This window comes from Thamnophis elegans, chromosome 2 (genome assembly GCF_009769535.1).
Source record: "Thamnophis elegans isolate rThaEle1 chromosome 2, rThaEle1.pri, whole genome shotgun sequence".
In the NCBI taxonomy this organism is placed as follows: Eukaryota; Metazoa; Chordata; class Lepidosauria; order Squamata; family Colubridae; genus Thamnophis; species Thamnophis elegans.
Window position 1 is genome coordinate 84,966,444 of NC_045542.1, and position 15,313 is coordinate 84,981,756.

General features: G+C 38.7%; 1 protein-coding gene across 1 annotated transcript; it reads right to left on the reverse strand.

The window, feature by feature from the left end:
- Positions 1-8,456: 8,456 nt before the first annotated feature.
- C2H5orf15 (chromosome 2 C5orf15 homolog) lies at positions 8,457-14,712 on the reverse strand. The gene is made up of 3 exons (XM_032211120.1): positions 14,525-14,712; positions 11,177-11,751; positions 8,457-10,029 (listed from the first exon to the last, which is right to left on the reverse strand). Exons 1-3 carry the CDS (start codon positions 14,661-14,663, stop codon positions 9,898-9,900), a joined length of 846 nt encoding a protein of 281 aa, XP_032067011.1. The 5' UTR covers positions 14,664-14,712; the 3' UTR covers positions 8,457-9,897.
- Positions 14,713-15,313: the final 601 nt, after the last annotated feature.

The following is a 15,313-nucleotide window of genomic DNA, read 5'->3' on the forward strand; positions in this document are numbered from 1 at the left end:
GGATTTGGGCCAGGAATGCATTCTGGGATTCTTCAAAACATACCCCTCTTGCAGCATGGTGGCAAGGTCTCTGCACTACACAATCTCTGACACCCCTTGCATCTCGCTTACTGCAGATTCCTGCATCTTCTGCTGCACGTGGAAGAATCTGGTCTATGTTTGGTAATATTCATACCAAATCAATAAACTAACTGACCTGTGAAATGGTAGAAAAGCTTATTTCAACCTATGGAAACCTAGTTTTTAGAAGTTCATGAGAAAAATGAAAGAGGAAGAAGAAATGGAAAATGAGAGTTCAGAAAATGAAATAGAAAAAACTGCATGTATGTGTTGTTCTTTTTTTCACTCAAAAGATAAAGCTTCCATGGAGCTTAAATATTGACGTGAATTTTAACTTTATTTGCTATTGGTGCTAAAGGACAAGTCTGATTATGTTGGTTTCTTGTTTTTGTTGGTTTTGAGGAATGGAGGGGTTACATGTTTTATTGCAAGCATAATACTTTTATATATACTGCATTTTACAAAACTGGTAAAACTACTCCACACAATTCTATTTTTCCAAAATTTCTATTTTTCACAGAAAAAAACAGGGAAGGGCATTTTTTCCCCTCATGGCTTCAAAATTTCCAGAAATTTTACATCTCTACCAGTGGTGGGTTCCAGATCCCGTTGCAATTCATGTTTCCTTACCTCCTGCGACATTCCATGATGCCTCTGCGACACTCCAGCTGCTCAGCAGAGCGTCACGCAGGCGCCCTAAGCTCCGTGTGTGGAACAGCCAAAGAGCTCAAATACAGGTTAAGGATGGTGGGCGGGTGGCCTCCCTGGAGCACTGTACCAGAACCCAGTGCTCCTGGCAGGCACCGGTATGCCCATACCGGGGCTAACCGCCTGCAACCCACCACTGATCTTTACCCATAACAGAATAGCATTGTTAGTGCAGCCATGGTTTGCTGACTAAACTGGTTTATCACACTTCATGCTATATTATAAACCTTTGTTTACAAACCATTGTGGAAAATTTGGACTACTTTTATAAGTAACCAAACCAAATGGAGATCTGCCACAAGTCTCTTTATTAAATATGTGAAGACTGCATTGATTATAGGGCTCCCAGCCAAGAGTGTACAAGCCATAAACAGTATACATTAGGTAGGCATGGGAGTATACTTAAGATACCATGTGTAATTACCAGCAAAGGGCATCTTCTCAGAAGGCAGGCCAGAAAAGCTTTGCCAGTGGATGATGCATCATGAAGTCATCCCAAATTGCCTCAAATTTGCATAAATGTAAATCAGCTTACATTTACAATAACATTATGATAATAGTATTGTCTCAAAGTTTAGAATTGCTACTCTGACGCCTGTTCTGGCCTTTACAAGCAGGCAAAAGAACCATATCTACCAGGATTCCTATCAATGTAAAGGTTCTACCAAGATTGTGCCTTTCAGAGCTGCAACCTCCTCGATGCTTCAAGCAACATATCTAATGTGCATATCCATACTTTTGAAAAGTGCCTTCTCAAATGCTTGGCAAAGCGTTAACATTTGGCTTTGGAGGGTGAAGATATGGGTATCAATTGATTTTCCTAGTCACCATTTTTCTTTTTGAAACTTATGAGCTAAAATGTTGCTTATTATCACTAACAATCACAATTCTGCTTACCTCATTACAAATTAACCAATTAACAATTCACCTTTTATAAGAGTCATTTTAAAAATTCATTCATTTAGTTCTATTTGGAAACGTCTTCTGAACTTTGTATGTGAGGTGGAAAAATTGAAGTTTTGGTTTTAGGATTTACCAATTACATTTGTTCTTATAGAAATGGCTAGATTATATTGTTATTTAAAAGTGAAAAGCTGAGGTTTGATATTATCTTATTCTACTGCACTTTTTCCCTTCCCTATATTTCCTATTTGCTTTTGTATTTTATACTATAAATTAATGACACATGCATATATAATTTAGGGTGTGTCAATCAATGGGCTGAAAATTAATCTTTGCCATTTTGTTCAGTGAAGGATTCTAAAAATGTGTCTTTACATCAAGAATTTAAATTTGCTGTTATTTGTGCATTTGCACGTTTAGCTTGGTATGGTAAATCCACATCTGATCATATAGCCCACAAGTCTCTTGTAACCCAGTTAAGTTTATCCTCTCAAAATTGCACTGTGCTACAAAAATTAGTGTTATGAATTTTATCTAGATAAGCAAAAAATCACTGTAATCATAAACAAACATCAGAAAGCAATTAGCTGAGTTACAAAAGCATTTAAGTCAGTTTCATCAAGTTGTTTTGATTTGTTATTTGACATCAGCTACCAACTTCCTTCTTTGGCTCTGATATAACCCTCACATTTCTCATGTGTATGCACTCTGTGCTTGCTGCCTGTGACCTGTTTCACAAGTCTCTCTATTGATTAGTCATGACAGGGCCAACTTCTTTATTTCTGCTATTTGCAGGTGGCTCATATACACCTTAAGACCAGTAGAGTGGGTGCTCTGGTGTTAAATATGTTTTTCTTGCACATACAGAAAAATTTCCCAGCACGTCTGCACCCCTCAAGTCAATGATCTTTTGCATACCAGCTCTCCTCTCTTGAATACCATCTGAACACAAGAGTGTCTGGATTATCATTTAACTGAAAGCATACCATGTTGCTCACTGAATAGTTGGCAAAACAACATCTAATACAGATTTATTTGCAGTGTGACTTGCTGCAGCTGGAACACAACACGGGCCTACAATTCAGGAATGTTTTGCTTTGATGTTAAACCAGCAAGGGTAATACACACTAACAATGTATTCCATTATCATTCTTAAGTTTTGGAGACTTTTGCCTTTAAACCATATTTTGAAACCCATATTCAACAAAGCCTATTTGCAGTTGTCAACCAGTGTAAATGGCTTACGGGGTGAATTTCCAGAAGAGGCAGATCTGTGGGACGTTCTCCTGTCCTTATTGCCTGTGTGATCCTATATCCACTTGCTCGGTAGAGAGATCCTTTACAACACTGTCGCTTAGTGAAATGAGAGGCTGACCAACTGAAACTCTGGGGAATGAAGAATCAATGTCAAGTTCTGTTATAGTGTCTAGAACGTAGCCAATTTTACCAGCCTATTTGTTGTAAGACAAGGACTTCCCATCCAATTTTGTGATTATGTGTCATAGGAGTAACTCGTTTATGTGGAGTGCACACACCAACCAGTTCAACTTCCAGTCAAGCTTGACTTCTACCCAGTGCATGGTACCACCTTCACAGCCAGTATTAATTTGTAAAATCTCTTCCAATGGCCTTCAAACCTTTGTCAACGCCATTCTTCTTCATCATATACACCAAATTATCTGCAATCACTTGAGCAGGTCTTCCTGTTTTTCAGCCTTTATCTGGAGTGAAATGATAAAGATATCGTCCACACGGCTCACTGCACAGAGAATAATGTTCTTCTTTGATGGTACTGATGAATTGCTGGTCTGGATTGTTTGCTTTCAGCATAACTTTAGTTGCATTTATACGACCGTAAAACAAGATGTGTTCTATTTTCCCCTTCTTTTACAAAGCTCATCAAATTCTTGATATAGGGACTTCATATTCCTGGGCTCCCTTGAGTTTATTGTAGTCAATTACAAGTCTCTAGTCTTCTTTGAGGATCACGTCAGCATCCATGAAGGCAGCTGTGGTAATAGCAGCATTAACACCACATCTTATGCTCTGCGTAGCGACATTTGTTATTTCTAATCTATTGTATTCTGTCTTTTCTTTGAAATAGCGGGGCACGTGTTTGGTCTAAAGTCTCTTCATAACTTCCATAACATTTTCATCAGTCATCTATTCTTCATCTTCAGCATAATTATTTCATTTGTCAGTATCAAAATGTCTGGAATATTTCTGTTTATATTTAGTGAGCCTTTGACTTCCAACATCTTGCCACTTTTGCCTTTTGACAATGGCATTTCTGCTTGGGCACACCTGGCAAACCAATCTAGTGCGATCCAAAAGAACCAATCTTGTCCCTCTGAGCTTTAACAAAAGTAAGTTCCTTCAATGGTATCTTCCTCCCCTTAGGGCACATAGACTTAATGTGAGCTTTTTTGCAGCCAGCAGGGAAACCGAATTCGGCACACACAATTTGATACTTGGAGATGAGGATGTCAAACAGTTTGTCAAGTTTCACAGTGAAAGTCTCTTTGACATCTAGCTTTTCTCTACCAAGGTATGTTTTTGGCTTGTTCTCAGCTCTCTTGGATCTTGTTCAAGATTGCCACTCATGAACTTACAACAGGAGTCACAAAAGATATGTTTGCTCATTCCCACTTTTCAAGCACTTTTGGATATATGTCTCTTCATTTCATTTCATTTATTGGTTTTGTATGCCGCCCACTCCCGAAGAACTCCGGGCGGCTTACAATAAAAAAGGGAGGGGGTATGTAAGACAATACAACAATTTAAAATTACAACAACATTCATAGTTAAAGTGGGGCTGGATTACTTCAACAGCCCCAGGCCTGCCAGAACAGCCAGGTCTTAGTAGCTTTACGGAAGGCCGGGAGGGTGGTAAGGGTCCGGATCTTGACGGGGAGGTCGTTCCAGAGGGCCGGGGCTGCAACAGAGAAGGCCCTCCCCCAGGGGGTCACCAGCTGACATTGGGTGGCAGATGGTATCCGGAGAAGTCCTAGTCTGTGCGATTGAATCGGTCTTTGGGAGGCAGAAGGCAGTCTCTCAAGTACCCAGGTCCGATACCATGTAGGGCTTTCAAAGTAAGGACTAGCACCTTGAAGCGCATCTGGAGTCCAATAGGCAGCCAGTGCAGCTCGCGGAGGATAGGTGTAACATGTGTACCGAGGGACACCCACAATCGCTCACGCGGCTGCGTTCTGAACTAACTGAAGTCTTCAAACACTCTTCAAGGGCAGCCCCATCTAGAGTGCGTTACAGTAATCCAGTCTTGAGGTGACGAGGGCGTGGGTGACTATCCGAAGGGCCTCCCGGTCCAGGTAGGGTCGCAATTGGTGCACCAGGCGAACCTGGGCAAAGGCCCCCCCAGTCACAGCCGACAAGTGATGTTCTAACGTCAGCTGTGGCTCCAGGAGGACTCCCAAATTGCGAACCCTCTCTGAGGGACGTATGATTTCACCCCCCAGGCTAAGGGATGGAATAGCTGGACCATTTGTGGGAGGCAGCATCAATAGCCACTCGGTCTTGTCGGGATTGAGTGCAAGCTTGTTCATTCCCATCCAGACCCTAACAGCCTCCAGGCACTGGCACATCACTTCTACCGCTTCACTGAGTTGGCACAGGGCGGACAGATACAGTTGCGTGTCGTCCGTATATTGGTATTTAATCCCGTGCCGTCGTATGATCTCACCCAGGGGCTTCATGTAGATGTTAAATAGGAGGGGGGACAGGACCGAACCCTGCGGCACCCCATAATTGAGGGGCCTAGGAGTCAACCTCTGCTCTCCGACCAACACCGACTGCGACCTGTCCGAGAGGTAGAACCACCGAAGAACAGTGCCTCCCACTCCCACCTCCCGTAACCGTCGCCGAAGGATACCCTGGTTGATGGTATCGAAGGCCGCTGAGAGGTCAAGGAGCACTAGGATAGAGTGACCCCTATCCCTGACTCACCAGAGATCATCGATCAGCGCAACCAAAGCAGTTTCCGTGTTGTAACCAGGCCTGAAACCGGACTGAAAGGAATCCAGATAATCGGTTTCATCCAAGGACCGCCGGAGTTGAAAGGCCACCACTTTCTCAACAACCTTCCCTACAAAGGGGAGGTTGGAGACTGGATGATAGTTACTTAAAATGGCTGGGTCCAGAGAAGGCTTCTTCAGGAGGGGTCTCACCACCGCATCCTTTAGGAGCGGGAAGGATCCCTCCCGAAGAGAGGTGTTGACTATCCTCTAGATCCAGCCACGTGTCACCTCTCTGCTGGTCGAGACCAGCCAGGAGGGGCACGGGTCCAGTATACAGGTGGAGGCACTCACCGCTCCCATGGTCTCTTGCACGACTGGCTGCTGGATAGTTATTAGCATCATCACTACTTTGCTCTCTTAGCAGTAGGCCATACCTGACAGTGTCTCTCAGTGTTGGGAGTTCAGACAGCAACAAATCTCTGCCAGTCCCAATTAGGTTGTTCATATGAATGAATTTTCCCAGTCTTGGGAACACTTTTTTAGAAGCCATTACAGATCAGTTATCAAACTCACAGGAAACAAAGCCAGAAGTATTAAAACTCAAGACAAAAGAACATTAACAAAGAGAAAGACAGCTGAACTTGTGAAATGAAACAAACATTAAAAAGTGATATTTATGTAGTTATTTAACTATCATATCTAAATTATATTAAAGTAACCAAAATATCTTTACAGTCCCCAAGGCATGTCACAACTTTTGAGTACCCCTAACAGCATTCAGCCTAGAAGCCTAGTTTTAACAATTCTGTAATTATTAAAACATGGGTCTTGTACACTATTTGCTCAGACAAGAACTTAGTGAGCCATGAGATTGAAAGGAGATGTATATCCATCTATTATTAGTAGATATTTGCTAATCAGTGGTGATCCTGGTGATATGCAAAGACAGGCATCTTTAATTAGATAATATGCAAATCTTGGTTTAATTACCGTATTTATCGGCGTATAACACGCAGTTTTAAAACTAAAATTGCAAGCTTAAACCCTGCCTGCGTGTTATACGCCGATACTCCGGGTGGCAGAAGCCCAGGACCCAGTCAAATTCGCTGCGCAAGGTGAAACGGCCGGCAGCAGCCCTGCTCTCCTGCTGCGGCTTCTGTTTCAATAGGGAAGAAAACTTCCTTTCGCTTCCCGGGCTTCTGCCGCCCGGCAGAAGCCCCGGGACCCAGTCAAATTCGGGAAGCGAAAGGAAGTTTTCTTCCCTACTGAAACAGAAGCCGCAGCAGGAGAGCGAGGCCAGCGTCCGTTTCAGTCGCTTCCCTTCTCCGTCTTGATTGCTGGAAGCAGTAACAAACGGCGCGTCCGCTCCGCATCGCCCTGACAACCACCCCAGCCGGCGGCTGCCAGGCCTCGCTGGAGTCAATTGCAAAGCTGCGTTCAGCGCTTTGAGGACCTGAGGCATCTTGGGAAATGTAGTTCCCTATCAGAAAGAATGGAGTAGCTGCGAATTTGTAACAACATAATATAACTTGGTGCTTCGCAGGTTACGAAAATCTCGTTTGATTTGCACACTGTTTTTTAAAAGTTAGATAAAGAAATTATGCTGTGAAAGCGACTAGATAGCCCCCCTCCCCTTCCTGTGTGTGAGAAAGGGAAGGAGAGGAAGGAAGGAGGGGGGAGGAAAAGAAGAAGGGAGGGGGGGAGAAGATGGAAGGAGAAAAGATGGATGGAAGGAGAAAGAATGGAAGGAGAAGGAGGAAGATGGAAGAAGAAAGGAAGAAAAAGAAGAAGGGAGGGAGAAGGAAGGAGGTAGGAAGAAAAGGGGAAGAGAGGGAAAGAGCAGAAAGACAAAGAGGATGAAGTTGATAGGCAAGAGGAAGGGGGAAGGAAGGGAAAAAAGAGGGAGAGAGTGAAGATGAGGAAGAGGTTTTTGGTTTTCCAAAAAGCAGTGATTCTGATTAAGTTTTTTTGCTCAAAGAGGTGTTTTTTCATTTCATATTTGCCTTTTAAGAGGAGTTAATGTTATAATTCATGTTCTAATGTTATAAATTTTAATCCAACATTAAGTTCCGAGCTTCCAAGTCATTTATTTTTAATGAAAAAAATTTTTACTCAAATTTTTGTGTTAAAATGGGGGGTGCGTGTTATACGCCGGTGCGTGTTATACGCCGATAAATACGGTATATGACAGCTTCTAGATCTTGATCTGTAGACAGTATCTATATGACAGTCCAAATAAAGATCACTATTTGTATATAAAAACTAGGGACATCTAAAAATATAAGGATTTTCTTGCTATGTTATGAACTATTAGATCCATATCTAAGGAATAATTAATGTCAAGTAGTACATTAATCCATGTTATTTACACAGAGCTATGGTTTCCTGACTAGTTAAAAAAGATACAACTTTGTATCAACCTGAAATTAACCCATGTCTCTACATGGTAGCTATTTATTTATTTATACAAATATGTATACACACACTTATTTCTCTTAAAAATTATCAAATCTTTTTTAAGTATTCCTTCAAATTGAAGTGGTTTCACATAAAAGTCTTCCAAATGTTATTTTGTAATTTGACAGTTTTATCCTCCAAAAATGGTACAACACTTTAAAGTTTTTCCAGGTTTCATCAAAGAAGGAATGATTTTTTTTTTAATCTCGGTGAACTTTGGGACAAAATAAGCCTCATATTTCAAAAATAAAAAGTGACAAATAGCTGGCCTTCACCTGATTGAAACTGTACTGTTAAATGTCATATGCATGTCAGGGCCAAAAAAGTATTTTTGCAAGGATATACAAATCAAGCTAGTTACAACATTATAGAGTTTATTTGAAAGATTCTATTAAAAATGATTCAAGTTCATAAGAATTCTGAAAGGAAACAGTCCTACATGTATTTCTGTATTTCACTTATTCACATTTAAGAAAAGTAAATTAAAAAGCTTAATTTACTAAAAGAAAGGCTACCATGCTCATTGTAAATTTTTCTCAAAGTTTTCATAACATTGCATCACTTGAAAATAAGGTCATTAGTATTTACATGTTTTTCAGCCCTATGGTGATTACAGTTCACAAACAGTATTTGTACAGTAAGTAAAACTGCTAGCAAATATTTTATAATTTATGTCAATTAATATAAATAGCAAAATATGCATTCAAAAAAATTGCAATCATACCAGTAATTTGTCACCCTTTTCAAGTAGAAGAAATTTTCAAAGATAAAGAAAATGATGCATCAAATGGGCATCAAATCCTAGCTTCAAATCCTGGAGGTTTTTTTAACTACATGCAATTAATATTATACTGTATTTATACCTAAACAATTTAAATTGTTCACATCAACATCCATAATAGTCAACTAATACAGTGGAATTTTCTATTCTTTTTATATCCATACATTGCACTATATTAAATTTTCTCCAGAACTTTGGGGAGGCATAGAGATGGAATAAAGAGGAAAAAGGAATCAGTTCTGCCATCTATGTTCATCTTGCACTTGTCGGCAGAATGCCACCATTGGATGTAATATTTGTTTTTCAGATTTACCTCTCTTCAACATTCAGATTTACCTACTACAAAGATATGCCTTCATAAACCTTATTTAACATGGAAAAAGCAAATGAGTAAATGGTTTTTGGCACTTTCTAGCCAGAAAAATGTTTTCTTCATTCTGAATGGTGCCTTCTTCTGTTCTTCTTCTTGCTAAGAAAAACTAAGATCAGAATCATCAGACATCCTATTTCTACATTGTGTAAGATCAATGAATAGGCAATTTGTGAAAAAGAAATCATATTCTTTTTAAAAATGTGTTTATGCAAATGTTCCAGAGAAGGAATATTAGCGTGATCTTCTAAGAAATCATTTGGCTAGAATTAAATTAATACACTCTATGTATTATTTAGCAGCTTGAATTAAGAGAGAAATAAGGTCAATTATCCAAATAGGGAATCTGGTACATTCTTTAATATACTGAATATTGATCAATTGGAAAGGTTGTGGCTAGGACTATTAACTGCTCCAGGCAGAGAATGAAAGAAAAATAAATCAACTGATAAACAATAAGCTGTATGTATAAAAATAATAAAGTCCAACTTTCACCAAAATAAACATTTTGCATACCCTCATATAAGGCTAAAACCTTCAAAGTAAAAAGAGAGCACACATATCACTGCTTATGGCAATCATTCATATTATATTTTGAGAGGCAATGAAAATTCCTAATTCTGCAAATTTGAGTCACGCTACTTTTAAAAAATATATTCGTTGGTAATTTTTAATGAAGGCATAGCTTCATTCACATTTTGATCTAAACGTTGATATCCAACTGTTCTGGAACATAAGCCATCTCGCCATCTTCTATTCTGAACCAATAAAATTATCTGAAAAGAAAAGAACTAATTAGATCATATTAAATTAAATCTCTGCATGTTTAAAAAGATTTACAACAATATTTTCAGATTATTCTTTGCAAATTTTATATACTTTTCATGAAATCTTCATATTCATGTCAAATCTTTTAGGTTTGTAATAACAAGATTATTTGTGTTTAATAAGCAAACTGCCTACCTTATCCTTGACTGATAGGTTTCATAGGATTAATTACATAAAATACATTTTGGTTGGTTTTTGTTATTTATGACTGAGCTAAAAATGATTTACTATCAAACATTTTTCTTATAAATCGATGCCAGCTTTACACTAGGACAAACCTGATATGCTGCAATTAAAGAAAAAGCTGAAATGAATGATAAACCCTGATACACATCCTTATGCCATTCAACAAGACCCCAGTTATACTCAGATTATAACAATGGATAAACTGCAATAGAAAACCCAATGTCCTATTAGTGAACCTGAGTGAAGATTTAAGAGAAAGGATTTTTACTTCCATGGATGTTGGATGTATTTTTTAATTTGCCCTAGTCTAGGTTGCATTTGTGAATCTAAAACTCAGTTAAAATACATTACCAATAGCAAGTCTTTAAACTATAAAAATCAATGTTTCGGATTAAAAATTTTAAAAAGCTTCAATGGAACAATTGTCTGTCCTTAAAAGCTTGTAACAAAGAAGCTTTCTATATCAGATATTATAGAAAATATAACTACTGACTAAGAAGACAAATCTCAGATTTAAATAGGTTTATGGACAAAGTCTACTCTGCCACTTTGAATAAGTACTTTTGTCATCAATTCATCATGTCTGATTAGAAATCCACAATAAATGAAAGGAAGCCATGAATACCAATGATACTTAAACTAATGTACGTCTCAGAAAAATAAATTTATGATTTTCTGATATTTTCTGAAGTTTGCAACTTTGCATTTTATAATTTATAGTATTCAACTTTGCTTAGCCCTTATTTTCCAGAATAATCAAGAAAATTAAAAAAAATTGATATTGGAGTATTAAGATTTTCAGTTTATAAAATTTACCAATAAGCTAATTAACTGCCTCTAAATTTATTTCAAAATAACAATATTCTAATATTAATATCAAACTGAAAATTGTTAAAAAGCCCATCCTACCTTTCTTTTATTGTGATATGTGATATAAACTACTGCAACCAAAAAGGCAAAAATAACGAGATGAAAAAAGAAATGGCTGTCATCTTCCAATCCCGAGACTGTAGCATCCTTCACGTTATGAGCAAATGACTTCTTAGTCTCGAAGTTCCTCATACTTGACTCTTCTGCAAATTCTGATACATCTTGATCATCTTGATTATTTTGAGAGTTAGAAGCTAGATCATAGATGACATAATCTTTAGGTTCTTTTGCTGTTGGTAGGGAACTAGTAAATATATTTCTGTCCGTCATGTCATATTCTTTACTATCTGCATCTTCTGAAACATCAATATTTTGTTGATTAATGCTAACAGTTTCTGAAGGTGATACAGGAGGTTGGACTACTTTCTCTTCTGCTAGAATGGGTGCATGTACAACAGAAGCATCAACTTTCAAAGAAGTTGGGATCATATCTTCATTTGTTTTATTCCTCATACTGTTCTCATTGGTTGCAGAAATAATTGAGGATAAATTATCTTTTTCATCCTTATGAATTGAGTTAAAGTTCTGAGTTATTTCTGCATTAGGTGTAGTGTCTTGAAGAGGGAAAGATAAGAATAATTTGAAATCTTTAACAAATAATTTTACAGTGCACAATGATACACAAATTGATATGGTTTGAGGTTTGAGGATTAGGCATATCTCAGCTGACAAACATGCATCCAAAATTTATAGCAAATAAAACACGGAAGAGTAAAAACTAGTATTAGCATATCAAAAACAAAAAACTGATAGGCTACAATAGAAATTTGCTTAAAATAGTTACTATTTTAAGTATTGAAGCCTTTAGCAAAACAGAGTTGTGCCTGTTTTAAGCAGAAATATACATATGTATAACAATCAAGCAACATAGAAATTTGTGAAAACGAGATACAGCTGCACAAGGCATTTTCCATATCAACACTATCTCATGATTCATATGACATAGGTTGGATCTATATTACTATTAACATTGCTTCTAGTTAAATTGATTAAACCCTGATCCACACATAATTCATTGGTTTGTTTTTTGCTTAGCTTGGTATATGACCCCACCTATTATGATTTATGTGTCAAGTCAGATAATGAATTAGCTCCAGGACTGTATTTAAAATAGAACCACAGAAATCAATGGGATCAGAAGCTATTTGATTCATATTTAATTAAAATGAACAAATTTATTTGCATACATTTCATGGTAAATGGGAAACAAAATACCATCTTTTCTTTGTTTCGACATGGTCATCTAAGAAGAAAAGCTTTGTGAAAAAGAAATTAAGAAATAAGGTCCAAAACCAATGAACTTGCTTTCCATTTACCATGAAATGTTGAGGTTGTAACTCTTGGTGAACCCCTAACATTTTATGTAACTACGCACTTAGAAGATTCTAGTTAAGAACTGAGATAAGTATTAGAATAATGTATCAGAAAAGAAGGCATTTAAATGGCACATATGAAGACTAGAAGAAAACTACAGATTATTAACCTAAAAATATGCATAATACAGTATATTAAAAATGAGTCTTCCTTCACACTATGTTGGGCTACATCAATATAAATTAAACAATTTCGGGGGATACTTTTATTAAATTTTGTTAAAATACAGTACAAGTGCACACTACAAGAGGAAAAAGGAACAGATCTGATCTGCCTTGTGTATAGACATGAATGCTTTATGTCTACTGGAATTCAAGTATGTAGCATCTCAAATATATACAAATATTTTTAATCTATTAGTATCAGAGAGACTGTGAAAGTCTTGAACAGATGTTTGGATATGGTTTTTACATCAATGATAGAATGCGAACTGGAATTTAATTTAATAATTTTTTTACAAGCCCAAAAGGTTGGGCTAGTAGTTAAAGCATCAAGCTAGAAGCCAGGAAACTGTGAGTTCTAGTCCTGCCTCAAGCATGAAAACAGGCTGCATGATTTTGAGCCCGTCATTCACTCTCCGATCAACTCATATCAGAATTGATGTTTTGGGGAAGATAGCAGGAAGTACAGTATTAGGTACAGTCACTGCCTTGAGTTATTTATAAGAATAATAAAGATGTGATTTAATTTTTTTTTATAAAACTATTTGAAAAATTGCTTACATTCATGAGCGTGTTTGAGTTTAACATCAATTATGAATATAGACGGCTCATGAGGCTACCACTATAATCAGTACAAATGCATTAGGAATAAGAGTTTTTCTAGTGATGGCATTACTCTACTAAACTGCCTAAGGACAACATTATGACTGCTTTTAGAAATTAGCTATTCTATTTTCCAATTTGTAGTTTAAAAGATTTTTTTTCTTAATGGGTACTTAAATTGTACTGCAATCTGTTCTTATATTTAATAATATTATGTTTCTTTTTCATGTTACTCTATAAATTGCTTTGAGAAGTGCCTCTTCTTGAAAGGTAGCTAAGAAATGAATGAAGTTATCAAACAGGATTGTCAAGCCTTTTACTTGAAATAGGTTCTTTCACTAACCAAGTTCCCAATGCCCCAAAATGCATAAATCAATCCAAGAACTATTCATAAATTGTATAATTATTCTATGAACTACTCTTTACTCTATGCTTTAACTTGCCTCAAAACTAAACAGTATTTTAGGTGTGTGTGTGTGTGTGTGTGTGTGTGTGTATGTATGTATGTGTGTGTGTATGTATGTATGTATGTATGTATACACACACAAACACACCTCTCAAAAGAACGGTTAGTCGTGCAATTCCCTCCATTGCACAACTAGGAGCAATTGAACCAAAAGAGGAAGCAGAAAGTGTGTACCTACGTAGTGTGTTTGAGAAAGACAGAAAGGTTAAAAACTGCCTTTCTTTTAGAGCCATCGTATACAGTTCTGTACATCCCTTTATAATATTGATATTGATAGAGAACTTGTTAATTAGGCGGGAGCCAGGTTTAGGGGCAACCCAGGCAGACCGGACCGAACCAACAAAAAGAAAGAAAGCGCCACTTTCCTCCCCAGGAACCTCTTCCTATGCCCGAGAGCCCCCCTTCCTTTCTTGGCATTGCCGAGATTCACCGGGTGAGGCGGAACAAAAAAGGTGGAAACCGTCCCGATGTATTGAGGCAACAAACCCCATCGTCCCCAACCAGAACGGCCTCTCCGCCCGGCTGTGGACAATAGGTGCGTGGTCTACGCCGTCTACGCAGAGGGCGGAAAGAAGCAGGTCGCCCAAGACTGGTAAAAGGGGTGGGGGAGCAGATGGGACAGCGGCGCCGGCTGCGTGACTTTCCTCCTCCAGCCGACCCCGGACTCGCCGCTTTCTCCGCCGCCACTTGGCGCACGCCGCTTAGGCACCTTTCCCGCCTTACCGTTTGTAAGCTGGCCGCGAAGCGGCAAGGCCAAGAGCAGAAGGAAGAGCGACGTCCGCGCCAAGGACGCCAGCGACGGCGCCTCCCCCATGGCGATACACTTCGGACTCTGCTCGGTGGCCGCCATGGCTGCCGCCATACCTTCGCTGGGGGAGGTGGCTTCGTCCAGACCCGCCCACCCGCGCTGCTAGGCAACTGCGTTCGGCAGGAGGGGGGAAGCCTCTGACGAAACGAGCCTCTCCTCCCCTGAGCTGGTCAGGCTTCCTGACCAGCTCAGGAATATAACTTCCTACGAAGATATATGTGCGATATCATTTGTAGAGGGGCGCTTCGTCTGAATTCGACACTTCCGGGTTTCCTATATATGCTCTGTGTATGTCACTCTTCACGTTTTCATCTCTCACGGAGTCTAATAAAAATGCGAAATCACCTAAAAGGCGCCAGGCATATTTTTTTTCCGGCTTTGATGGTATAATACTGTACGAATTCTTACGTAATTTGTATTGGAAAATAAAATGTGAGGTTCCCTGGGCTTGTTTTCTTGCAGAAACTTCATTACCCAAACTAGGTAACATCATCAGTGGTAGTAAGGAATGGGGTTTGCTCAGACCATTGGCTTGCCCAATGGTCTTTTTGTTTTTGTTTCGGCTGTTTACTGTAACTTAACTTGTTTTCTTGAAATCTGCGGTAACAGTTGTTAAGCGAGGATTACCTGTAATCCTGCCTCACATTTTACCTACAACCACCACCCTGTGAGGTGGGTTTGGGCTGAGAGTCACCAGTCCAAAG

Bases quoted from the DNA above. Each gene is read 5' to 3' on its own strand.
- C2H5orf15 (XM_032211120.1), bottom strand. From the start codon at position 14,663: ATGGCGGCAGCCATGGCGGCCACCGAGCAGAGTCCGAAGTGTATCGCC. The intron at 11,752-14,524 runs GTAAGGCGGGAA...TCCCTCTTCAAG, and splicing joins TCGCGGCCAGCTTACAAACG to ACACTACACCTAATGCAGAA. The intron at 10,030-11,176 runs GTAGGATGGGCT...TTTTCTTTTCAG, and splicing joins CATATCACAATAAAAGAAAG to ATAATTTTATTGGTTCAGAA.